Raw genomic sequence first — 27,674 nt, 5'->3', positions numbered from 1 at the left:
TTACCCTAATAGTTTGAAGGTGCACTTTACCCTCCTACAGAGTATGGCTCCATTTTTCAAAAATATATTTCAGCCTTATTGTTTAGAGGTTGACGAAGATTTAGTTTTGTCATCAATTATTAGCAACCCCAAAACGAATTTTCTGTCACAATGGCTAACCATGTGCCCAGACTAAAGATAGGATTTTTTGTTACATGTTAAAGAAGCCCTCTTTCTGATCACTTACTTCAGTTTCTATTTCTGTACTAATATGACAACTCGATGGGAATTTGATCATTGTATAATTGAAACCCAAGCACAAAATTTGTAAGTCTACAACTGTACCTCATGATGTCTCACTAATAAAAATTTAAAAAATCTCTCTGAAGGCAAGGTCAGTTTCTGTTTTCTAAATCTTAGTCACCAACAGTACTGTAGAAGCATTTGCTGAATGAATGAGTTTCATTTAAAGAATTAGTCTATCAGTATTATCCCCTACTTATCTGGCATAAAGAAAATATGTAGAAGCTTTATGCCCCTTGGAAAAGTGGACCTACAGTTTTCTGAGACCTATCTAACTTTGCCTGCTTGTCAGAGAGCTAAACAGTTGAAAATCTACCCATTCCACTATTCTGGATTTAGGAAGCCTTGAGTATCCCCAAAGCAGAAGATAACTCAGCTTACCTCTTTCTGGTGGTATTTGATTGCTACCTTCAGTTTTGCCAGGTCATGGTACTTTTGAGGGTCAAGTTCTTCACTGTGGTCATCTCTGTGATTGAGGATGATCTCTAGTTCCCGGGAACTCCGAGCCTGGTCTAGTAGGTCTTTGGCAAATAGCTTGCATTGCTGGGAGAGCTCCTCATACTCAGTCTTGAACTCATTTTCCACTTTGCTTAGCTCCTTGAGCTCCCAGCCTAGGCGGAAGGCGGTTAGGATGGGATCCTCACTTGACAAAGCAATGAGTGAAGGGCTTGCCAGAGCTTTATAGATGTTCAGTCTGGAGCGGGAGTGACGCAGGCTGTCTACCTCTGAGCTGGACACACACTCCACACAGTTACAGCGGATCTGGTGGGGCCTTGGGATAGTGACCCGTTTCTGAACAAGCAATTTGATGATTTCATAGTTGTTGGTGTGGGCGGCCAGCATAATGGGTGTGATATCTGGTGTGAACTCAGAGAACTGGGTGTCCATCATCAGAGTTGGGACCTGGGTACAAGCAAAGAAAAGAGTAGAAGAGGGAGGCATTAAGACTTGTAATAAAAGGAACAAAGAAGCCATCACAATATTAGTGGTAAAGATTGGGGTCACAACCATTTAACCAATCCTGCTCCTTATATTATTTTTGGTAGCTTATTATATAGCCAATCTGCAGTACTTTTATGTGTTTACTCAATTACTCCCAACAACAATCTTATGTGTTAATTATTTTCCAAAATTGAACAAATTTAGGTGTACAGAGGTTAAAGAACATACTCAAGGTTACTTAGCTTTTAGTAGCAGAGCCAAATTTAATTCCCAGGCAATTGGAATCTAGGGCTTGGATCTTAAATTATGCAACTGCACTATGTCCAATTTATCTGGGACACAATGGGGAATAGAGAAAAGTTAAGGACTATTTCCTCACTTTCTGGAGCTTAGTTGGATAGATCAGATTAAAAACATATGAAATTGGCAAGTATGACTACATAATAGCATATGTTAAGTTCCAAATGAGCAATACAGATTTTAGGAATACTTTTTGAAATGCTAAGAGAAGTAGTAATCTTAAAGCCCATGCCACCAAATCAAACTTGGTGTGCTAAAAAAACCACTCTCAAGTAATTACATTGACTTTATAAGTACATAGGACTTCAGGGAACCAAAGACCAAAGACCTGGAAAAATACTAAGACACTGTTTCTGGAAATGTAGAAAAATAACTTATAAGTCCTAGGAATGTAGAGAAAGTTACTGACTGAAGTAAATATTTCACAAATAAGAGCCTTTAGGCAAAAGAATCTTTGATAAAACTTCTTTATCCGTGGTGTTAAGCTTGGCTCTATAGAATGGCTGTAAGTGAAAAGTATGGGGTTATATGGGTATTTAAGGACCTCTCTAGTGTGTATTTAAGACTTAATTATTCTTTTTACCTGATTGGAGTCTATTTGTATCCAGTTATTTCTCAGTCTAATAAGGAAACAGAGGCTCTTTTTATTTTTTTATTTTTTTATTTTTTCCCTTTATTTTATTTTTTTTACAGTTGTAGATTTACAATTTTTTGTGCTTGGGTTTCGATTATACAATGATCAGATACCCATCCCTCCACCAGTGCCCATTTTCCACCACCATGGATAATATCCCCCCACCCCCATCCCCCCATCTCCCCTGTCTCTGTGGCAGGGCAATCCCCTGTGTTCTCTCTCTCCTTTTGGGTGTTGTGGTCTGCAAAAGAGGCATTGAGTGGCAAACATGTTCAGTCCATAGTCTACTTTCGACATGCATCTCCCCTCCTGGGAGGATCCTCCAAACATCCTTTATTTGGTGCTCCCTTCTCTATCTGAACTGCCCTTTCCTCTAGGATACCCGGCTGGCCTCTAAGTTATGGAGTAATCCTCCTGGTGCTGATCTCAGCTATTCTTGGGTATTAATCTCATACTTTGTTACTTTATATCCCCCAGATGAATGCAATCTTTCTATGTCTATCCCTCTCTTTCTGACTCATTTCGCTTAGCATGATACTTTCCATATTGTACCACTTGTATGTAAATTTCATGACTTCATCTTTTCTAACAGCTACATAGTACTCCATTGTGTAGATGTACCAAAGTTTCTTTAACCAGTCATCTGTTCTTGGGCATTCAGGTTTCTTCTAGTTTCTGGCTATTGTAAAGAGTGCTGCAATGAACAAACAAGTGCAGATGTCACTTCGACTATACATTTTTGCCTCTCTGGGATATAATCCCAGAAGTGGTATTGCTGGGTCAAATGGGAGCTCAATTTCTAATTTTTTGAGAATCGTCCATACTGTTTTCCAGAAGGGCTGAACCAGTGGACATTCCCACCAACAGTGAAGGAGTGTCCCTTTTCCTGAGCCACACAACAGTATCAATATGCTAGAAACTAGAGCTAGAGAATGAGAACTGAAATAGTCCAAGGAGGCTTCCTGGTAAAGTAGAGCTGAACATTGAACTTGTGGATAAGATCCCAGAGTTTGTGAAATATTTATCTTAACATACCTTAGAAGTAGATCCAGACGGTTAACATTAACTTACTATAATAAATAATTCCAAATACTTAATTTTAACTGGAAGAGAAGAACATGAGTAACTAAGATTCTCATTGTATAGACAAACATTATGAAGTCAGTAGTTTTAATTCTTATATTTTGTATTTAAAAATTCAGTTACTGGAGGGGCAGAGCAATAGTACAGTGAATATTTACAATTGCATGAAGCCAATTGGGGTTCCATCGCAGGAAACCCAATGATTCCCCAAGCCCCACCAGGAGTGATCCCTGAACACAGAGCCAGGAGTAAGCCTTGAGCATTGCCAGGTGTGACCCAACACACACACACACACAAATAAATAAAACTTTGTTGTTAGCAAAATGACATAGGGATATGTTTATTCTTTGTGTTTTCATTTCGTTTATCCCCCCCCACCTTAATGAATATTTCAGAACAGAAAAATAGCCAGGCGACAGGAAGTTGAAGATAGGCACAGGAAAACAATGGAGTAGAGTTAAGATCAAGTTTGTTTCCTTCACAGAGTGAAGGAAGGTTACAAAGGGCTCGAAAGAGTTTAGAAAAAGTTATGTATTTGGCTATCAATTACTTAGATGATGCATAGCGGAAACATTTAGAGGGAATCTGCCACAAATGAGGCAGCAGAAATTGAACAAATTGAACAAACAAAAAGTTGATAAAGCAAATAGGGCACAGGAAAGAATAATAAGAAATTAATGTAAGTCTGTTGACTAAGGAAGAAGCAGCTTTGAGTGAGCCTGATAATGAACGTAAAACAACATACATCAACACTAGGATTTGGACTGATAATAGATGAGCAGTGTATCAGAGCCTGATCAAGAAGAAAGGTCTTCCCCTTCTGAGTGGCCAAGGATATTTATCAACTTCTATCAGTCTAAGCAGGAGGTAGAGGGAAGATCATGGATAGGTAGCCTGCCACACAGAATTCCCTGAGCCTTATGCTTCTTCAATCCTCTTAAATACAGTAGGTACTTCTTGTCATCTTTATACCCTCCTTCCTAGGTCTATTTTTCTTCTTCCTTGCCTTTCTTCTATCCTTCTATCAATGCTGCCAACCTAAAACACAACAGTATGTATAAATGTTGTATTGCTTTTCATGTCACGAGGCTAAAAGTTGCTGTTTATACATAGAACTTAAAATTTATTCTAGAATGACCTGAGTCTTTGATTTTGCTCTGAACAAGGCCCTGCTGACTCCTTATTTAGCTTTCTGAGCACTTAACACCTGAGTAAAATTTTCAAGTGAAAAATTTTCAAAATTTTCAAGAGGAAAATTGGTTTGCAGGGACCAAACAGATTGCTTTTCTCCTCCAGTCAACCTTATTAAAAATAAGCCACCATATATGCCTCATTAATTATTCTCTGTGTATACATCCTTATGGGATCCTTTGTTCATTTTTCTGAACAGACCAAAGGTCATTTCAAGCCCAAACTTCTTCAATAGCTCTTCATTCTAACAATCCTATTTACTGTAATTTTTTTTATTTAGGAGCCAAATACAGCAATGCTCAGGAGTTATTCTTGACTCTGCACTCAGGAATCACTCCTGGTTGTGCTCAGGGGACCATATAGGATGTTGGGGATTGAACCAGGGTTGGCTATGTTGGCAAGTGCCTTACCCATTATAGTATCTCTCCATCTTCTAATCCTACTTCTTTTAACCCATATTTGTGGGCACCAGATTACATACAACATATTTTTTGATGCTGCCTTACACTTTTATTTTATTATTTCATATATGTATTTCTTGATTCCTCAATAAGGTTGTAATTTATTTAAAGGGAAAGTTGTCTCAGTGTTTTCTTGTTTTCTTCATAACAACTAGCATAGTGCTAGAGAAATGCAAACAATTAACAATAAAAACTAATTTTTCAATTCTTGGATTTTTTTGTTGTGGTGGTGCCAGGAATCAAATCTAGGACCTTGTATATACAAAACAAGTACTTTAGCACTGAATTAAAGCATCACCTTTTAACTGAGCTATTATTAAATAAGAAATTGACTCTCATTTGTCAATACACATCTCACAATTTGAGACAATGTGATTTTTTTTACTTTTCCTTCTGTTGCTCTGCTAAATGGAAGCATATGTCAAGGAGAGTTAGAAGACTATCATGATACTCATGAGACTATTATGAGGCCATAAATATCTAGGAGGGAATACCTATCCGTCCTTTTCATAGTTCTGTTGTTTCAAAATCAGAGATTTTGACTCAAAAACCATATATTTATATTCCTGTTCCACACTGTGCTTCTTTTTTTCATTTTTCTGCTGTCTGTGTTTTCTGGACCGCTTTTGGGCATGAATTACTAACAGCACAAACATGGTAAAGAAAAACAAATTCTATAATGAGTTCAAAAATCTTTGATAATAGTTGTGATAAGGCAAATGATAAGGGCCAAAAAAGCAATGTTAGAATGGGGTTTAGTGGTAGAGTGCATACCTTGCATATATGAGACCCAGGGTTCAATGAAGGAACTAATGCATATTACTAACTTGAACCCTAACATTGCAGCAAGTGGACCCCAACTCCCTTACACTGCAGCAGCAATAATCATGAAAATAACAAAAATATGTACTTGAGAACATAAAATTTTGATGAGTGAATGGTAGGAAATGCTTATTTATACAGCTAAGATACTCTCAAAGGGGGCATTTGCAAAGGGGGCAACAGATTTTGTTAGGAATTAGGAATCATTATTATTATAACCAGGAATGATGGCACCACGTAAAATTTTCAAAGAAGTAAAAACATAAATCATACTGTTGACTGTCTTAAAGTTTTAAATGTTTGACTTAGAACCAAGAAAGATAGTACAATTGGGAAGGTGCTTGCCTTTTACTTGTTCAACTCTGGTTCAGGTACCAGAAGCCCATATGATCCCATGCCTGCCAGGAGCAGAGTTTGAAGTAAGCCCTGAGCATAGCAGAGTGTGGCCAAAAAACAAAAACAAACAAAAGTTGTCTCACTCAAAAAAATTAAAGATAGTATATGGAACAAACTAAATGCCTGTCAAGAAAGCATGCTGGGCAGGGAGTAGAGATGGAAGGAAATCTGGATACATTGGTACAGAGAAGTTGACACTGATAGTGCGACTGGTGCTGGAAAATTATATGCCTAAAATTCAACTATGAATAACTTTGTAAATCATTTGCCTTAATAAATATAAACAAAAAACCAACATACAACAAAATACATATTTGATGCAAATTGAACTTGATTAAGCTGCTCTGTGATCTTTAAACTAATATATAAACCTTGAAGTTATGAAGGGACAGGAGAATAAGTTGGATGATAAAAAGGCCTCATGTGCCACATTAAAGAAGGTAATGTTATCTGATGGCCATGGTTCTTCACTGAAGAATTTTAATCAGAAGAATGCCAGAGTAGAACAAATGTTTTATGGAGACTAGTTCGTTCAAAATATGGGAAATGAGCACTAGTAAATGTAGTGGTAAATGTTTAACCAGGAGCAATACTTTAACAAATACTTTGTAGCACTTACCAATTTATCTGGTGTAAACACTCACTGTGACCAATTTAAATCTACTACTGTCTTTATAGTGGTAGTGAAGGGGTACAATAAGGGTGCCAGGTAATCTAGTAAAGACAGTCATTTAAAATATTGCCAACATGATAGATAATGCAAATGGCTAGGGGGTGGAAATTAGCACACTTATTAGAGGGAACACAGGAGAAGGAACTTGCTCTTAGGTTCCTCACCAGTGTCCATGCAGACCAATTCTAAATCTATGAGACCTAAAAACAAAGAAAAGCAGAAGACACATAAAGCCACTGCACTATGGGCTTTGAGAGGCATGTTGTAGATCCACAGCAAGGGATTATATAGTAGCAGAGACAAGACAGAAAAGGACAGAAAAGGACACAGAGCTTCTCAGAAGTTTGGGATTGGATGAATGTCAGTGTATCCTGGAAAGAAGAGGCCAGTGAGAGGGGCAGAGTAAGTGAAATCATTCAATGTAGAGTCAGCAAAAATAAAGCACAAGTGATTTCATGCATAGGTGAAAGAGAGAACATCGTAGACATCAAGAAAAATCTCTAACTATTTAAGAGGTACAATGAAGAAACTTTAACATAAACATAGAGAATCTTATGTGAGAATTTTACTTATACAATTAAAAGACACCCATAGGAGCTAAACCACTTTTGTGATGACACTCTGACTTCATGGAAGCAGAGTTGAAAAGAGATATTTATAATCAGCTGTAACTAACTGATATAAGTCAGGCAGCACACCTCAGGTTATCTGGATCATTTTCAGAAAGATAATTGAAATATATCACTACTCCATGAAGAGATGGAGACATTTTAAACTGAGCATTAGTTCTATATGTACAGGAAGGAGCAGATTTAAGACTTTTCGGGGATGTATTGGATAGTACTGAATGGGTAAGAGATAAAGATATATGGGGCTAGAGAGATATTATAGGAGGTAAGAATTTTGCCTTGCACATAGCCAGTCGAGGTTGGCTCTGCCTTGCACATAAGTCAACCTGGGTTTGATTCACTGGCAATGCATATGGTTTAACAGGCACTGCCAAGAGTGACTGACTTCTGAGAACAGAGTCAGGAAAAAGTTCTGAGTACTGCTGGGTGGTGCCCTTCTAAACCAAAATAAATAAATTACAAAAATAAGGTTAAAAAAAGAAATGAGTGTATCATGTTTTTGAATTGTATTGAGTTGAATGGTGATATTGTTGCCATCAAAGCGGAGTTTACTGTGCTTTGTTTTCTTGAGAATGTATGAAAGATTTGCATACACAACTCAGAAAATTAAGAAGTTAGAGTTTATTCTAAAATTCAAGTAGAAGGGTCTAGGTGCCTCTCCAATGTCTAGACCTCTCCTGGCCCAATGTATAACTTCCAAATACTGTCCATTACCATCTGCTCACGTCCAGTGTATGCTTCTCTAGTCTGAAGTCTTGTTCCTGGGCCTCTCCGGACTGAACTCCAGCAGTTTCCTCTTGTCCCAGATTTCCTAGTCTCTGTCTATAGCCACTGTGCATGTGGGTGATACTCCTATGCAAATTAACTGTTTCTGGGCCTCTCTACAACTGTGCCCCAGAGATTTTTATCATAGATTACTGGCTTTCCTAGTCTTTAGCCATGGCCTCAGTGCTCCTAGGTGAGATTCTCATGTGCAATATCTTGTCATAGACTGGGCATTCGAGCCCTGCCTGATTCTGGAACCTTCCTGGATATACAAGCCCTGTCTGTATCCTGCCATCTGTCTGGGCACACAGACCATACCTAATACTGCAGTCCAACTGGGTGCAGGTGAGTGTGTGAAGAAAGAAAGAGTCTTGTTGGAGAATTCCTTTTATTTGCTGTTATTTACTACCACCAGTCATCCCATTATTTATTCTTATTGGATACCTTTTCAATGAGTGAGATTAAACTGACCAAAGCAATCGCCCTCTACTCCTGCTGTATCAATATTACCATTACAGTGAAACTGCTTTATTTCCTGTCTGAGTGGGTCCTGGAATTAAATATGTAAGATTAGCATGTAAAGTTCTAGATGTTTATGAAGTTATTAGTTACTTAATAGTGTTAAAGTGTCTTTGGATCCCCTAATGCTCTATGTCTGTGTCTCACGCTGATTACTTGCTGGGTCCCCTATATGTAGGCCTTGGTCCACACTGGATTTTGATTGATTCTGTCCTTCCATTTACACTCTGCTGTCTTCTTGGTTCTTTCTTAGTACACTAGTGTCCTGATTTCTTGCTGGGGCTTGCAGCTTGCTTTTCAAGACCCATAGCCCTGCAGCTCTTTGCCTCTTTCTTTTCTTAACGTTGATGTCATGTGACTGAGAACTGTTGCTTTCTTGTCATCTAACTAGACAGAGATGAGGGGTCAAAAAGAAGTTATTGTCTGTCTAGACCTGAGCATAGGATCAAAGATAAGGATGTCTGACCTGTGTCCCCCTTAAAAGTGTTATTATTCACACCCTTTCTTTCTATTAACTGACTAGCTATCCCACACGATGGTGATATTTAAAATGACCAATTGTATTAACTAGTGTATCTGGAAGTCCTCCCTTCTGTCCTCCACACGCATCATACCATATCCAATTAAGATAGTAAATATGGAGGAAGATCAGGCTTAGGATTTGAAAAGTCAATTTTCATGAGACTAAATTCCAAGGCCATATAAAATAGGAGCCAGAAGGACTGGCAAATAGTTGGAAGCTTTCCACAAGTGTGTGCTGGACAATGGACAGTTAGAACAGAGAAGGGACCAGTATAACAGTCATAGAAATGATCACTCTAGATAAGAACTGAGTGTTCAAGTGGATAGGTATATACATGATAACCTTTCAGTATCTGTATTGCAATCCATAATGCCCAAAAGGGGGGAGGGGTGAGAGAGAGAGAAAGAGAGGAAGAAAGAAGAAAGAAAGAAAGAAAGGAAGGAAGGAAGGAAGAGAAAGAAAGAGAGAGAGAGAAAGAAAGAAAGAAAGAAAGAAAGAAAGAAAGAAAGAAAGAAAGAAAGAAAGAAAGGTGACTGCCATCGAGGCAGGTGGGGGGGACTGGGGGACATTGGTGATGGGAAATATAAACTGGTGAAAGGATGGATGTTGGATCATTATATAGCTGAAACTCAATCATGAACAGCCTTGTAACTGTGTATGTCACTGTGACTCAATAAAAGAAAATTAAAAAATCATTTTGGACATGTTGATGTTAAACATGTCACCTTTAAGGAAAGTAGCAAGAAATTGTATTACTCTAGAACAAGCCTCAAAAGAAAGGTCAGAGCTGAAAATGTAGATGTTATTTGCCTGTAGTAGTACTTGAAATCCAGAAAACAGATGGGAATGAACATCTGCTTGTCCTGTCTCCTCCACAGCTGGGCCCTTCCTACAGTTGGACTGACAGATCTAGGACTCAATCTTGTCCCAGTTTTCAGAGCAATTAAGCCTTAATGTAGGAAGTGCTCAAGTAGCTTCTTCCATTTCAAATTATAATTAGTGGGACTTTGCATTAGGACCTTTCGTTTGTCAACGTTTCTAAATTCCAGTGTCTAACCTACCTGTGTTTTAGTTCTTGGAACAAACTGTATCCCTAGTCTGAATTTCTGTTCATATAACTGACCAAATAACTAAAGATAGTATATTTTCTGGATTAACCATGCCTTTGATTTTTTTGAGTTATTTTACAGTTCTGTAAACTGGAATGCAAATATTTTGTGTCTGGTGTAGGCAATTGATTATAGCCTTCTTGTATATCTATTTGTAATTTTATACTTGTAAATTAATTTTAGCATTTTTAATAAGGACAATAAGGCTCAGCAATTTTTTTTGGTAAATGGACAGATTTTCTTTTCTTATTTATTGGTTATTACCCTGTATTATATATGTGTATGCATATTTGTAATTTCTTTGACATTTGTAAATTTGTTTTAGCATTCTTGATAAGGCTATCATAGGGTCCAGAAAACATTTTTTTTCTGTAAAAGGCCAGGGTTTTGTTTTCTGTAAAATACCACATAAGTTAGGCTCTGTGGATCAAAAAACTCTGCTGTTTTAGAGAGAATACAGCCAGAAGAATTAGGAAAGAGGTTGATGAACAAGTGTGATTGCACTCCTTACCTTTTCTTTTTAAAACAAGAAGACAGTAAGGCAGGTAGATAAGGAAGGGGGCAACTGGCAATAGATTTTGGGAAGTAATAGAATAGACACAATCTAGAAAAGAAGTTACTTTGCTTCTAGTTGTTTTTCCAACCCCAAAGAAAAAGGCTGGAGTCCCTTTGGATATGAAGCATAAGATTGAATGACAGCACAGAGAATGCTGGACCCCCCAGGAGATGAGAAACTTCAGCAGGAACAAAAGGTCATAATAAGAATATGAAATAATATCACAAAAATTCATTCTTTGTTCCCTTGATAACATCCTAGCAAGGAGCTCTTGTGTGTATGTGGGCAGGCTTGGGCATGCATTACTGTGATTACCCATATCCCAGCTTGAGCTTCATAATAAATTTATTATATTTTATGGAGTCTCCTTTTCTTGCTTCTTTCATATTTTGCTTTACCATTTGTATTGTTCTAATTTTTTTCTACCAGAGCAGGCAATAAACCTGGGAAAACTGGGTAAATATCAGGACTTTCAGTTTCCTGGCAGATTGACTCCCTTCTGCCTGAGAATCAGGACCCCTTGAAAACTGAGGTGGTAGGAAAGTTCTCATGACATGAACATCAAATAGATCTCAACTGAAGTTTGATGTCACAAAATGACATCAATGTGATATTCTGTGGGAATGATGGAATTTATGGCCACACTGTGCAGGTGCAGGTCCTCCTCTACACTTGATCATTGCTAAGCTCCCCAAGCACTTCCTTATTAAGATTGAAGTTAATTAAAGAAAGAGGGTAGTAGTATCCTCTCTGCCAAGGCTACTAATTCTTTCTTCCCTAGCTCCCCAAATTTATCATTGGCAACAAAGTTGCAGGCTGGATTGGTTTGTTGGCCAGTTGCAGATAATTATACTACTGGTTCTCTCTTTAATCAATTAGCTAAATAAAATCTTTCACATACATTTACTTACAATTTGTATGCGGATCATCAAATAACCTTTTGGGTTATTTTATTGTCCTTTAACAACCATTTTGCATTCAGACTGTAGCAGGATGGAAAAATTTTTATTCTTTGTGTTTTGTTTTGACTTCTCTTTCAACTCCAAAATTGTAATACATGAACTTATTTGCTTATGTTTAAATAATAAAATTAAGATTTTAATTAGAATGGGAAGGAATTGGGAGTGAAGATAGATGGTCGGCAACTACACCACCTCCGCTTTGCTGATGACATTGTTTTAATAACACCAAACATCAGCCAAGCGGCACAAATGCTGGCTGACTTTGACCGTGAGTGTGGAAAGGTAGGACTACAGCTGAATCTTACGAAGACAATGTTTATGAGAAACAGCCTCGTTCCTGACACCCCATTCGCTCTCAATGGAACAACCATCTCCGAATGCAACAGCTATGTGTACCTAGGTCGAGAGGTCAATGTGACAAATGACCTGGCACCCGAGCTGCGCAGGAGGAAGAGAGCGGCTTGGAACGCCTTCAAGAACGTCAAAGAAATAGCTAAGAGGACGAAGAACCTCCGGCTCCGGGCACATGTCTTTGATTCCACTGTTCTTCCTGCATTAACATATGCCTCAGAGACCCGGGCCCTACGCAAACAAGATGAGAACGCTATTCAGGTCTCCCAAAGAAGAATAGAAAGAGCTATGCTTGGAATATCACGTTTCACTCGAATGAGAGAAAGAATCTGGAGTTCTGACATCCGTCGACGATCAAGAATCAGGGACGCTGTCTCATTTGCCAAGGTGTAGAAAATCAGATGGGCTGGTCACGTAATGAGATTTAAAGACGACCGCTGGACTAGAGCTGTTACCGACTGGATTCCACGGGATGTCAAAAGACCGCGTGGCCGCCCACCTACCAGATGGTCAGACTTCTTCGTGAAGATCATGAACGATCGGTTTGAGGCCCTTCATGTTCCTGGAGAGAACAGATGCCATTGGGCTACAGTAGCACGCGACAGGGACAAATGGAGACGTTACTGGCGCCTGCTCGAGCAAATCGACGACTAACGGGAAGTTAAGTGATTAAGTGATTAAGTGAAGATTTTAAAAAAGAATAGCTGAAATAATATATTTAGACCATGAATAAAAGGTAAAGGTAAAGGCCCTCCCGTTGTTCATCGATTTGCTCGAGCGGGCCCAGTAACGTCCCTATTGGAGATTTTGTTGTTACTGTGTTTGGCATATCGAATACATCACGGGCAGCTTGCCAGGCTCTGCCGTGCAGGCGAGATACTCTCGGTAGCTTGCCAGGCTCTCCGAGAGGGGCGGAGGAATCGAACTCGGGTCGACCATGTTGGCTGCGTGCAAGGCAAACGCCCTACTGCTGTGCTATCGCTCCAGTACAGACCATGAATATGTGGCATATATTCAAAATGGAATACCCTGCAGCCATAAAGAAAGATAAATGAAATCATATAATTTGCTGCAACATTGGTGGAACTGGAAGATATTTTAAATGAAATAAGCCAGAATAAGAATGATAAATACAGTTGATCTCACTTCTGTGTGGTATATAGAAAACTGCACAAGGGATTAAAATGCTTGAAGGAGGGGGGGAATGCATAGATCACCCTTGGCCCCAGAGTATAACAAGGAGAAGTTCAGAGAAAACAAATACTGTGGAGGTGGTGGGAAAGAGATAAACAGGAAGCAATAAGGAGCACGGGTCAAGGGGATCTGAGTACATCAGCCGTGTAAAGGGGTGGTATAGCTAAATATCCAAAGGAGCAGTCTGGGGATGCTGTGGTGGTTGGGAGGGAACCTGGGAATCTTGGGTGAGGGAAGAAGACACTGGGGTGATCTAGGTGCCGGTACACAGTATGTCTCAAACTTAATTATAGGCAACTTTGCAAATATTTTTAATTTTTTTAATAAAGAATAGTGGGATATGAAAGAAGGGAAGGAAGTGGCATCAAGAAATTAGATTTAATTTCTTTTATATATACCCGTACTTCTAATGATACCTGGATCATAAATTGACTTGATTGAATTTTAAAATGTGCAATGATGTGTTCTCTGTGTTTGTGAAATAGACAGTAAAGAGGTTTCATTTCCTGCTTTTCCCTGGGGCTTTGCTTTGAGGTCCAAATGAGTTTGTTTCTAGATATACCTTAAATTTCCTTGTTTAAAGGCTAACATTACATTCCTGGATCCTTTGTTTTATTGTGTACGAGACAGAGTTGTTTGATTTAGAGCTCATTACATAAAATACTTGCAGCAGAGTGGCAGACCTAACTAAAGCCAGCTTCTTTATATTTTAAGCTAAATTCTATTGCTAGGAAGCAAAACAGATGAATATATGGTGTTCCACATTCCCCCATTCTCAAGGTTTATAGAGCTTTTGAAGGTTATTGTTCGCAAGCGACCCAAATGATTCATTATTTCCATTAACCTCACCACTGGACACAATCTGCTCATTGAAATTTATCTGAACCTTATTATTATACCAGTATTAAGCAGGTACTCTTGCTATAGATACCCTGATCTATTAATTGTAACCTTCTGGAATGAAATCCCCCATTTGTAATTAATGTGCAACCCCTTATCAGGAGCCACCTCATTCATACCCATAATGCCATCTGTTCAGAGACCAAACCTCTTTGACGAGCATTTCCTCAGGCTGTCAGTCTGATTGTATCATAATAGAATTGACTCTTCTATCTTGTGAGTTTAGTAACACTGCAATTCTCTTTTTCACCTGCTGGATCACTTCCTTCCGATTCTAACATGGCAGATAAAAATCATTGTCCAGTACTTTTTGGCACTTCATGGGACTTTTGTAGATGAAATTTTATTTTTCTTTGTAGGGCCGGAGCAATAGCATAGCAGGTAGGGCATTTGCCTTGCACGCGGCCAACCCAGCCAAATCGAGTTTGATTCCTCTTGCCCCTCTCGGAGAGACTGGCAAGCTACCTAGAGTATCTCACCCCCACTAGCCATCCACTCTACTTTACCCTCAAAAAGAGTGAGCACAAGATATTTTGTAGCATCCATTTCTATCATAGTGGAAATGTCTGTTTTTCTGACTCTGAGGAAAAATAGAGCCATCAGAATCAGGATTGACTGAATTATTTTACCTGATTTCAAGTTCAGTTTATACAAAATTCAGATTACAAGAATACAATGGAAAAATTATTTGGAGAAAATTTCACAGAAAGTACATAGGTTTTAAAAAAACTCAATATTTCTATGTAAAATGCCTGAGTAGCTGAAAAGATAATATTAATTATAATTGGTTATTTACCTCTTTTTATTACATCATCACAAGATACACAATTACAAAGTTGTTCATGATTGGGTTTCAGTCATACAGTGTTCTAACACCTGTCCCTTTACCAGTACACATTTTCCATAACCGATGTCTCCAGTTACCTACCTCCTCCAGACTGTTTCTATGGCATATACTTCTCCCTCTCTCTCTCTCTCTCTCTCTCTCTCTCTCTCTCTCTCTCTCTCACACACACACACACACACACACTTTTTAGGTTATTTATCCTTTTATGTAACATGATACATCATGTTAGAGTATCTCACTTAGTTCTCACCACCGCACAGTAATTAGATCCATTCTAAAGCATAGGGAACTCAACCATAGTGAAACTAAAAGTCTCTCCCCAAATATCATAGCTAGGAAGTAATGTATCTAGAACTTGAACCCAGGCAGTGTGGCTTCAAAAGCTGTACTGCTAGCAACTATACTTTACCCCTAACCAAACAGAAGATTCAAAGTTTGATTTACTGAATCAGTGTGATTAAATCCACAACCACAAATTTTGAGGTGTTCTGAGTTTTTTTCTTGTTTATATTATAGGTTGTTACAATAGTGTTAAAACTTATGATTATCAGTGTAGAACTTACTGCACCCCACCATCACCTATGTTCCCAGGAACCTACTCCAGTGTCTGAATGTCACCTCAAGCATGCACAGCCACATTATTTAAATTCATACTTATTTAAAGTATCATGCACTGCAGCAATACATGCTTATTGCAATCATTGTTCTAATTTAAATCAATATATGCACTATATAGCATGCTCAAAATTTGATTTCCCATTATATGAACTCATTAAGGGACTAAAAATATAGCAGCTAATTGTGCAAAAAAAAGTAACAAATGGACAATTAAATATGTTGTAAGCATCTATCAATTCAGGGTTCCATTTGAAAGAAAGCTGGAATTGCAATTTTGTCAAATATAGCTTGTCAAAAATGGTTAAATGAACCATTCCATACATTTCCTTCGCAAAATGTGGATTTTAATGAATAATCATGATGATAAAAATGCAAAGTAAGATGAGCTTTGCAGTAGATATCAGAAATGAAGAGCAATAAGAAGCCAAAGTAGGAAAGGGATACTCTTTTAGGTGGTCCTTGGTGGGGGTCCATTCTTTAGTGAGGGTATTCTGTATGTGATTAAGTAATGACAATTATCAAAAAGTTGTAAAAATTATGCAGAAATTAAAAAAATCTAAAGGAGAAGGTGTGGATTATTATGGAGATAGAAAAAATGTCAGAAGTGATAGATTTCTAAGTATATATGTAAAACTTTATATCTGGGGAATGATTAGGTATGCAGTTGCCTGTTTGGCAGGTGATTGGTTTTGTGAGGGTTAAGCAAAATGAATAGAGTTACTAGAGAGTATGTAAGAAGGAAACTTAATTCTAGAATTAGTCCAGTGTATCTCAGTCTTTGCATTCTTTAAAATTTGGCTCATAGAACTTTTTGTGGGGAAGATGAGGGGGGTGGTCTTGTTCATTAGTAGCATTTCTTGCCTCTGTTCACTTGATATATTTTCAATTCCTTCCAATGTGTAACAGACAGAACCATCTCTAGATTTTGCCAAATGTCCCTCTAGGGGACAAAAATATATTGCAGTTTAGAATCACTGAAGCAGAGTATAAGGCAGAGGTTTAATTATATTGCAACAAGGAAAGGTCTCAGGCAAAGCTTCAAAAACAATTTGGGGGCACTAGCAGCTTGACTGACCAGATGCTAAACTACTGAAATGCTGGACTTTAGCTCCAATAGTCCCCCAAAATAGGAACAGCGTCCTCAAGAGCATCCGGGGTGGGAGGAGTGAAGACCAATATTGACAGGGAATGGGGAAGGTCATAGAAAAAAACCTTTACCGCATTCTCTTTTTCTGTTATCTTCAGTCACACTGAAATTGAATTAGGGTATATGCATCTCACAGCATTCTAGCTAAGTATTTTGTTAATTATTGGAATGAGTTACGTATGTTGAAGGAAAGCACAAGACAAACAGCAATACTATTCAGATCAGGAAATAATGCTGGGTGTGGTTGGGAGGCATTCTGGGTGACTATCATATTTTAGGTATTTTTTCCTGCTTGCACTCCTCACTTAGTATTCCTGAGTAGTTTCTCTCAGAAACACCCATGCTGCCAAAGACCCCTTCACTCTATTGGATGGGGTTGTAGAGCCTTTGAGAAAATTTCAAGCCTGGGCAATGACAAGAAACAAGTTTATTTAGTATAGATAGATTGCAGCATTCATTTTGGAAATAAAATATGTATTTTTTCTTTATCAGAAAAAGATAATTCAAAAGTCTTTGGCAACTGTGATGGCATATAGCATCATGAGCAGTTTAGTTTTTCAGTATACAATGGCTGGGGTAACATTGTTGTCACATAAAAATAATAAAATTCATTTGAAAAAATATTTCACTTGGTTAAAGGGAAAAACTAGAAGTCATTTTGTGACTGAACCTATTTATATGATGTTGACATCATCAATTGTACGCAAGTTTATTTGAAATAAAATCTTTGACTATGGAAGTTTACTAATTCAATAGATAGGTAAATGCATTCAATAGACTGCATTTACAGTCTATTGAATGCATTTCTTATCTATTCCACTGGAATGCATTATAAGAGGAGAAATTCAAGAAGAATTTACCTGCCATAGTATCTTCCTCTTTTTGACTTTACTTTTTTTCAGGTTTAATTATTATTTATTTATTTATAGTGAGGGCTACTTCTGGAGGTGTTCAGAGTTCATTAAGGCCACAACCAGCAATGCTGGGGGAAAAGACAGGGAATGCGAAGCCAGGGACTGATCCCTGTGCCTCACACATGCACACCATGTGCCCTGCCACTTGGGGCCCAGGATAACCAATTTTAATGGAGCCAAATGATTATACAGTAAAACGTATAAACATTCACAAAAAAACTTGCGACTTTTCTGGGAACTGAAGAAAGAGCAATGGGACACACATCCTTGGAGAGATTCTTTTTTTTTTTTCCCTTGGAGAGACTCTTTCTGTACATCAATGGAGATCAGTATTTTGGTCTTTTGACCTCAACCCCATCAGCTTCCATCTACTTCCTCTTCTCAATGATTGCATTAATCTTCTTCCACTGACGATCAAGCTTTGCCTTGTCATTGGTTTCCTTAAAGTGCCTGGTTTCCGCCCTTCAGACATCTTGATGCCATACTGGAATGCGGCTTTGGGCAAAGCCTCTTTGTTGTTCATATATTCACTGTATTCCTCTTGGGTATCAAAGTCCCATTGGTCTAAGGGCCCCTTTTTGTTACCCTGGTCCATTTTGCTGTAATCCACCTCCTCATCACTGTCCACAGCCATATCATTCATCGTGGCTGGGTAGCACTCGGCATAACTGTTGGACATCCCCAAGAAATCGCTAAGCTCCTTCTTATCCTCTGGCTTCTTCAGCGATTCAGTGCATTCCCAGCCAGTGAAACCAGAAAATTTTTCGTTGATGGACTTGATCAAATCCTTGGCAGATGCAGGTCCTGTGTCAACATCAATGGGCTCATCATCCACTTTTGCCTTCTCGAAGTAGCTGTGTCTCTTTTTCTCCTCCTCTCTCTCACGGCCCCACTCCTGTTCTCGCCCCCTTTCCCTCTCCCGCTCTCTGTCCTGGTCTCTGTCCCTTTCACGATCACGCTCCTGTTCTCGGTATCTTTCCCGCTCCGTGTCCCACCGTGTCTTGGTTGTAGAAGGTACATAATCCCCAGTGTCTTCAAATATATTCATGTCAGCCTCAGAGGCTTCTTCTCTTCCAGCTTACTTTTTTGCTTTCTTTTTGAGCTTCTTGTTACGGGTACCCTGCCTCAAATAGGAAAGAATCTGTGTGAGCTTGCTGATGACAATGTCATTTGTTGTCAGTGTGGTCTGTGCCTCCATGGTGGGACAATCAGCCTTGCTGCGGATAAGAGTGGTGGGTATGTCCGTGTCTGCATACTCATCATCCAGGTCCACCACATAGGCCATGCATCCCGGCAGGAACAGCTCATTCCGTTCATATGCTTTGCTCTTGAAGAACATACGGTAAACATTGCGGCCTAAACGTGTTTTAAATTCAATTTTGTTTTCAGGGTCCTCATCTTTATTGGTTTCCTTCTGGGGCTTTTCCATCAGTTCTTCCTCCTCTTTCTCCTTGCTGGCAATCTCAGCTCATACCTTCTGAAGCAGAGCAAAATCCAAGCCTTTCACCAAATGAGTATGTTCCATGTCACCACCCAAGAACTTGGACTCCTGGATCAACTGTCTTTTTTTCTCTGCAGCTGATTTGTCTGCCTCAGCAGTGGGGCCCACGGCCCTGTAGTTTGCCGTGGTGCTGATCACCTCAGTTTCCTCATAATCTTTGTTCACACCATCTCTTCATTCCTTGGCCCGGTCCCGGTACTTCTCTGGTAGCTCTCGCTCTCTCTCAATTTCTTGCTGGCGAAGCTTTGCATAATAACTTTTCTTTTTTCTCCTCCGTGCAGCTGGATCCTCATCCTCGTTATCCTCCCTTGGCATCTCATGATGACGTGATTTAGAGGGCGGTGCAGAGGTAGGTGCAGCCCTTGGGGTCATGAGAAATTTTTTGAAATCTTCATTGGTGAGCTTAGATTGGTGGAAGAAGTGAGGATCACCCACATTGTGGCCATCTGGGGCCAAAGGATTGGAAAACGGCTCACTATCTCGCTCCGGCATTTTGTCCATATCCTTTTATCGCCAGCAGGAACTCAGGAACTTTACTTTAAATTTCATTACTTAGCTTATTTGTCAATACTGCCTTCTCAAGAAAAAAATTTTTTTGTTCTTGTCAGAACAGATTAAGTGTTGAGCAGTGTTTTCCAAAGTACATGATACCACACCTTTGAGATACTGAAACAGTCCAGGGATCTTTGGTGCAACTGGAAAGAGGCATTTATGCTTGTTTGCTTAAAGAAAGTAGATATCCAGAGAGCATTGTGTTATTATTTTAAAAAGGACAGTAAGCCAAATAAGTTTGGGAACCTCTGTGTTAAAGAAGAGTAGGAGTATGGTTGTCTGTGATTAGAAACAGGAGAAGGGAGAAATACTTTGGGCCTCTAACCTGAATTGCACTATCTCTGGTCTGTTTTCCAGTAAACTTTCAGATTAAGTGGATGGGATGCTGTTTCCCTAAGAAGGACTAGCTAGGTAATGATATCAGGAAAATGTCATCTGCCTCTTCCTTATTTACGTAAATGAAATATACCCCAGACCTGAAACTTGTAGATGCAAAAATATTTTAAACATAAGCATGACTTTTTAATCACTTACAAAGTGATTACTCTCTGAAAAACCCACGTAATTAAAAACTTTATGATTATCCATGACTTCTACTCAAATCTCTTCGATAGCCATGTCCACTTGCCGACATACCAAATTCCACAGGATGGGTATGTCGTTCCTAACGTTCTCCCTTCCGAAATCCGACACGCCATTTCGTTGGTAAAGAAGCAAACAGCACCCGGCCCAGACAAGGTCAGACCTGAACACCTGAAGAACCTGCCGTCAGTACTCATCAATACACTGGCTCGGCTCTTCACTCGCTACCTGTCTGAATGCAAGGTTCCGTCCCAATGGAAAACCAGCAGGACCGTACTACTGTTCAAGAAGGGAGACATCCATGACATTGGCAACTATCGCCCGATATGCCTATTGTCTGTCATTTACAAGTTGTTCACTCGAGTCATCCTGAATAGGATTGGCAGAACACTAGATGAAGGACAACCATGCGAGCAAGCCGGGTTCCGCAAAGGATTCAGCACCATCGACCATATCCACACGGTAACCAAGCTCATTGAGGTTTCTCGGGAGTTCAAGATGCCGCTCTGCTTAACGTTCATTGATTTAAAGAAGGCCTTTGATTCTGTTGAGACGGAAGCGGTCATTGAAGCCCTGGCCAATCAGGGCATTCAAGCCCAATACATCAGGATCCTCCTTGAGCTGTATTGCGGATTCACTACCAGGATCTCACCATTCTACAAAGAAGTGATCGTTGATGTCAAGAGAGGGGTGCGGCAGGGTGATACCATTTCACCGAAACTCTTCAGTGCCACCCTCGAGAACATCATGCGACGACTGGAATGGGAAGGAATGGGAGTGAAGATAGATGGTCGGCAACTACACCACCTCCGCTTTGCTGATGACATTGTTTTAATAACACCAAACATCAGCCAAGCGGCACAAATGCTGGCCGACTTTGACCGTGAGTGTGGAAAGGTAGGACTACAGCTGAATCTTACGAAGACAATGTTTATGAGAAACAGCCTTGTTCCTGACGCCCCATTCGCTCTCAATGGAACGACCATCTCCGAATGCAACAGCTATGTGTACCTAGGTCGAGAGGTCAACATGACAAATGACCTGGCACCCGAGCTGCGCAGGAGGAAGAGAGCGGCTTGGAACGCCTTCAAGAACGTCGAAGAAATAGCTAAGAGGACGAAGAACCTCCGGCTCCGGGCACATGTCTTTGATTCCACTGTTCTTCCTGCATTAACATATGCCTCAGAGACCTGGGCCCTACGCAAACAAGATGAGAACGCTATTCAGGTCTCCCAAAGAAGAATAGAAAGAGCTATGCTTGGAATATCACGTTTCACTCAAATGAGAGAACGAATCCGGAGTTCTGACATCCGTCGACGATCAAGGATCAGGGACGCTGTCTCATATGCCAAGGTGTCGAAAATCAGATGGGCTGGTCACGTAATGAGATTTAAAGACGACCGTTGGACTAGAGCTGTTACTGATTGGATTCCACGGGATGTCAAGAGACCGCGTGGCCGCCCACCTACCAGATGGTCAGACTTCTTTGTCAAGATCATGAACGATCGGTTTGAGGCCCTCCATGTTCCCGGAGCGAAGAGATGCCATTGGGCTACACTAGCACGCAACAGGGACAAATGGAGACGTTACTGGCGCCCGCTCGAGCAAATCGACGACTAACGGGAAGTTAAGTGATTAAGTGATTAAGTGATGATTTCAGTGAAGTCTTTGACTCTGTAGCATCTTTATTTGGAATACAGGTCAGGACAAATAGAAAGGAGACCTTATGACTGGATTTCTGAATTAAATTCATGACTGCTAAATTTTTCCCTTATACTCAGTTAATAGGAATACTCAATACTAAAGTTAATAAAAGTTACTAAAATGGTAGTGACAAGGTCCCCAGATGTTTGGTAATTCCATCCCCAATTCTAGTTGGGCCACTGGAGAACCCAATTCTTTGAGAGCTACATAGATAAAGGGAATTATTTGTCTGTTTTCAAAAAGAGTAGAATACTTGATCTTGTATGCAAGGAAAAAGCTTATCTCCCAGCAAAGTAGTCTTCATCTGCGGTCTCATTATGCAATTCATTCATAACTTGTTAATACCCGGAGGTCCCAGATACACTTTTGAGAATTCAAGGTAACTAGCATTCGCATATAATTGATTTGAGATTTTGTTCATACCCTGTCAATGTTGTGTTCCATCAAATTAACATTGGAGTATTTAATTCTTTCTAGAGACTAGAGATCAATACCCATTGAATCAATTATACTGGCAACAGATTACACTAGAATGCCACTACCTTTCATTTATTCTTGATTCTATTATTAAGTGGACCATAGCCAAATGTATATCCACCATAATTTCAGAGGTTTTATTCTATAAATGTTCAAATATCCAATTGCCTGTGGAGATGTTAGTGAACTCTCCTGTGGTTTTACATATATTGGGTGTTTATATTCTTGCATCTACACTGAATGAGTTATGTGCCAGGTAAAGTTCCTCTTTAATCTCAGCTTGTACAGTAGTCTCAAAATAATTTTAAAACATTACAGATTTCAGCATAACATCTTAAAGGTTTATTTTGTGTTTATCCCTTTACTTTTCAATAGTAAGAGGTTAAAATACAGATACATTAAATAACTGGTCTAAGTTGTTAACTAAAATCATTTTTGCATTTGAATAAAATGAAAACTTTAATAGTTCTGGGGACGCTTGGAAGAAGAAGTCAGACAACGTTCTGCAGAATCTGTGCCATTCAAAAAAGGTAATTATTCTTTTGACAAGAAGGTTATCTTCAATAGATGAGAAATTTGCATTTGAAATAAAGAAGAGACAAAGTATTTATATTTTTGGTGGACTGCTGGTAGTTTCTAATATCCTGACTGATCAAATACTGCATTTATACTTTAAGGGTCTTGGGCAGGATTGCTTTCCAGTACAAGCAAAATGCATTCTTGGTATAATAATTTCACATTTATAAAACATCCATTGTATATTTATAAAAGAATGTTTGCTCCAGGATAAGTTGTCATCTGTCTTATTTACAAAATGGCTGCAAAATGGCTGGGATCATAAATTGGGTAGGGAGCCCTCAACTCATTGAAACCATTCTTTCCCTCAACTACAAAGCCTTTTGTGAGAATTAAATCAATAAAACCATTGTTTTATTCAATAAATCTACATAATAATTGAGGGATAGAGACAACATAAGAACTCCTTTCTCAGAATTTACACCGATGATAAGGACATTGTGAATTTTAGGTTTAGAAGAACTTTGGAAATATCATAGTCAATTCTTATAATAGATGTTTATTTGATCCATTTGGCAACTCTCCTGCCCAATGAACATTGTGCTTCTACTCAGACATACCCTCTGGTGATATGCTTGTACATTTCTCCCTACTGCAAAAATTAGGTTTTGAAATCAGGTGACTACATTTACTTCCTCACCATAAATGCATTCATACTTCTTAACATGCTCAAACTTCTGTCTCTGGTAGGGAATTCTTCATTAAGAGTGATTTCCTGAGTAGTGACATGGAACACAGAATATTAAATATTTCCTATTTCTTGATTCATCCTCAGTCGTGACAGATATAACCATGTTTGGTTGAATAGCCACCAGAAGTTTATTTTTCTATTCCTGGAATTTTACAACCTATAATTGATAGACACATTTGCTTAGATCAAAGCTTATGGTTCCCCTCACTTGAAGATGTTATCATGGACCATCTAGTGGTATTCCTGGCCGGCACACTTTGGAAGACAAAAATACTCTAAGCCACAAATGAGTGCAGACATTCTATGTATGTCCCTCTCTTTCTGACTCATTTCACTTTCCACTTGGTATAATACTTTCCATGACTATACTCTTATAAGCAAACTTCATAACTTCATATTTCCTAACAGCTGCAAGGCATTGTGTAGATGTACCAAAGTTCCTTTAACCAGTCATCTGTTCATGGATACTTGAGACTAACACCCAAGGACAGTAAGGGCAGGGGACAGGAAGATTGATCTAGGGTTGGAAGCCTGCCTTATGAGCTGGAGGAGAAGGCAGATGGGATAGAGAAGGGATCACTAAGTCAATGAAGGCTGGAGGAATTGCTCTGGTTGAGTGATGTGTGCTGAAAGTAGATAAAGGACCAAATATTATGGCCTCTCACTATCTGTACTGCAAACCATAATACCCATAAGTATAGAGAGAGTGAGAGGGAAATTGTCTGCCATAGATGTGAGGGGGAGGGGAGGGGTGGGGAGGGAGTAATACTGGGAACATTGGTGGTAGAAAATGTACAGTGGTGGAAGGATGGGTGTTTGGTCATTATATGACTGAAATTCAAATATGAAAGACTTGTATCTGAAGCTCATGGAGATTCAATAAAAATACTCTAAGCCAATGTGGCATAGTGTCCCGATTATTTTTGAAGTAGTTAGACATATGTGTGGAGGTAAAGTCCATAATATCGTAGCTATTTTGAGAAAGTGAGGTGACAGACTTCTGGAGTGCCAAAAAATGTAAGAAAAAGGTGGGGTAGGGAAAAGGAGAGGAAACAATTATTGGATAAGTCACGTGCATTGTAACATAGCTTCATCAATGTACTATTCACCATTGGCAAGAAGGATGCTTATATTAATCCCTTTGTGATAATAGTTTACTCCTTTTATCTAATAAAGCCAGATAGACAATTAAAAGAGTGAAATAGAAGGTTTTCTTAGTTATTCTTCTTTCTCTCTAGGTACAACAGAAAGCAGCTCATTGCTTATTCGATGAACTAATGGGTGCTGGGATTAGAGAATTTCAAGAAAACTTCAGCCTGGTTCCAAAGAAAGAGTTTAGGAAAAAATGTTAGCTCAGTGTTCCTCTCAGTCCTATCTTGTTGCTGGTTATGTTCTCTAATCTTGAAGTCCAAGAGAAATGACAGTGACACTATTATTAAATAGTTAGTTGAACTTTTTAATTGAATCTTTCTCCTAGGTAGCCTAAATGAATTGGAATGACCTAAAGAATTATGCATATAGATGACTTATTCCATATTAGTAGCTTCTCCAAGTATCTATAGCATTTACCCCCAAGTGATTTCCAGGCTTCCACTCAATTTTGAACACAAAAATCATAGCAATTGCAGCAGAAAATATAAGTCTACTTTGTTCCACCTCATGTTTTGCAATTGTAGCTAGGTAACGGAGAAATTATATCTATCTCTGATTAAAATTATGGAGATTTAAGTTGTAAAAGAAAAAAACAGGCTTCCAACAGTGAATACAGAAAAACAATGACACAAAGAGTAATTATATACAAAGAGTAATTACACATAGTGTAATTTCTCCAGAGTCCAAGGGTCAAGTATTTGGCCAGAAATAGCTGTTAATTATGATTGCATCAGTATCAAGGATAAATATTCTAATTACAAAGCCTAGGGCTATTGGCTAGAAATTGAATTGATTTGATTTTTAGACACAAATGTATTTTTTGAGAACTAATTTTGATGCTTTCATGACTATATCACAGTAACGAACAATCAAAGATATTTCTAAATGGGTACTTTAATGATCTTTCTAACTTGGGTCTCTAGATCTCTGCTCTCTTGACGATTGTTTCATGGGGTTGTTATATGTATTTTGGGAGGACTATGGAGATTTCAAATCTTGCTGTGACTTTTATTTAGAGAAAATATCAGTATTTTCTTATTTGTTATGGGGAAGTATATGGTAACGATTTTGGAATACTTCCAGATCTGAGCTCAGGGATGTTTTGAGCAGATCTCAGAAGACAATGTAGTGCTGAAGTTAAATCCAAACCTCCTGCACATAAATCATGTGTTCAACCCATTCAGCTTTTTCTCTGGCTCAAATACAATAAACATTTTATTAAAATTATGTCTGTATATTGTTAAACTCTTTCCTTTTTAAAAAGAGCTAAAATAGAAGAAAATACTTAAATCATTAAGACAGAAAATTTAGATTATATTAAAGGAAGACAATTCATGGTACTATTTAGATATCGCCTGGTTCAAATATAAGTTCTTTAATTTAACAAATATTCTATTGAAAGAATATTTGTACGTTTTTAGAATATATTTCCTCTTTGTCAAGAACTGAAATAAAACACAATGTTTAAAGCATTACAATAAGAAGAATTTAGGTTAGATTCAAAGAAGACAATTCATGGTTCAAGATTCCATAAATGGCTCATGATAAGACATAGAATTCACTTTAAATAGCTTTCATGATAGAATACCTTAATTTTAATACAATATAAGTAATGTTAAATTGTAATGTAGGAGTTTTCATCATTTGTTCAGATATTAAGTTCACTGTTGAGCCTGAAAAATAACTTCCACTCTGTGAATTTCAGTGTCCCAATCTATAAAATGAAATATACCACCTCTTTAAGTATGACGTATTAATTTGACTTATTAAAAACTATTTATGAGATAACTACCACGTTACAACAACTGTTTTAAAACTGAACTAGGCAAAACCCTCCACGACATTAAAGCTAAAGGTATTTCAAAGATGACATGCCACTGAACAAGCAAGGGGAAACAGAGATAAACAAATGGGACTATCTTAAACTAAGAAGCTTCTGTACCTCAAAGGAAACAGTGACCAGAATACAAAGACAGTCTACAGAATGGAAAAGGATATTTACCCAATAACCATCTGGTAAGGGGTTAATATCAAGGATATACAAGGCACTCGTTGAATTCTACAAGAAGAAAACATCTAATCCCATCAGAAAATGGGGCGATGAAATGATCAGAAACTTTCTCAAAGAAGAAATCCAAATGACCAAAAGGCACATCAAAAAATGCTCTTCATCACTAATCATCAAGGAGATGAAGATCAAAACAACAATGAGATATCTTACACTACAGAGACTGGCACACATTCAAAAGAACAAAAGCAACTGGTGTTGGCGTGGATGTGGGGAAAAGGGGACTCTCCTTCACTGCTGGTGGTAATGCCGACTGGTTCAGCCCTTTTGGAAAACAATATTGACGTTTCTCAAAAAATTAGAAATTGAGCTCCCATTTGACCCAGCAATACTGCTTCTGGGAATATATCCCAGAGATGCAAGAAAGTCCGTATAAATGATATCAGCACTTGTATGTTTATTGCAGCACTATTTACAATAAACCCAAGTGCCCAAGAACCGATGACTGGTTAAAAAAACTTTGGTATATTTACACAATGGAATACTATGCTGCTGTAACAAAGATGAAGTCATGAAATTTGCATATAAGTGGATGGACATGAGAGTACCAGGC

The 27,674-nt window shown here is 38.6% G+C and overlaps 1 protein-coding gene and 1 pseudogene across 1 annotated transcript in view; both read right to left on the bottom strand.

Annotated features, from left to right (window-relative positions):
* Nucleotides 1–27,674, bottom strand: part of TRPC5 (transient receptor potential cation channel subfamily C member 5) — a 208,719-nt gene that overhangs the window by 160,068 nt on the left and 20,977 nt on the right. The window contains exon 2 of the mRNA XM_056125792.1: nucleotides 664–1,185. Coding sequence (XP_055981767.1) covers nucleotides 664–1,185 — 522 coding nt within the window. The remainder of the gene's footprint in view (nucleotides 1–663; nucleotides 1,186–27,674) is intronic.
* LOC130034224 (protein Red-like) lies at nucleotides 18,145–19,845 on the bottom strand (annotated as a pseudogene).

This window comes from Sorex fumeus, unplaced genomic scaffold, assembly GCF_029834395.1.
Source record: "Sorex fumeus unplaced genomic scaffold, SorFum_2.1 ptg000058l, whole genome shotgun sequence".
Lineage (NCBI taxonomy): Eukaryota > Metazoa > Chordata > Mammalia > Eulipotyphla > Soricidae > Sorex > Sorex fumeus.
Note: the sequence above shows the minus strand (reverse complement) of the source record. Positions and strands in the feature narration are given on the sequence as shown.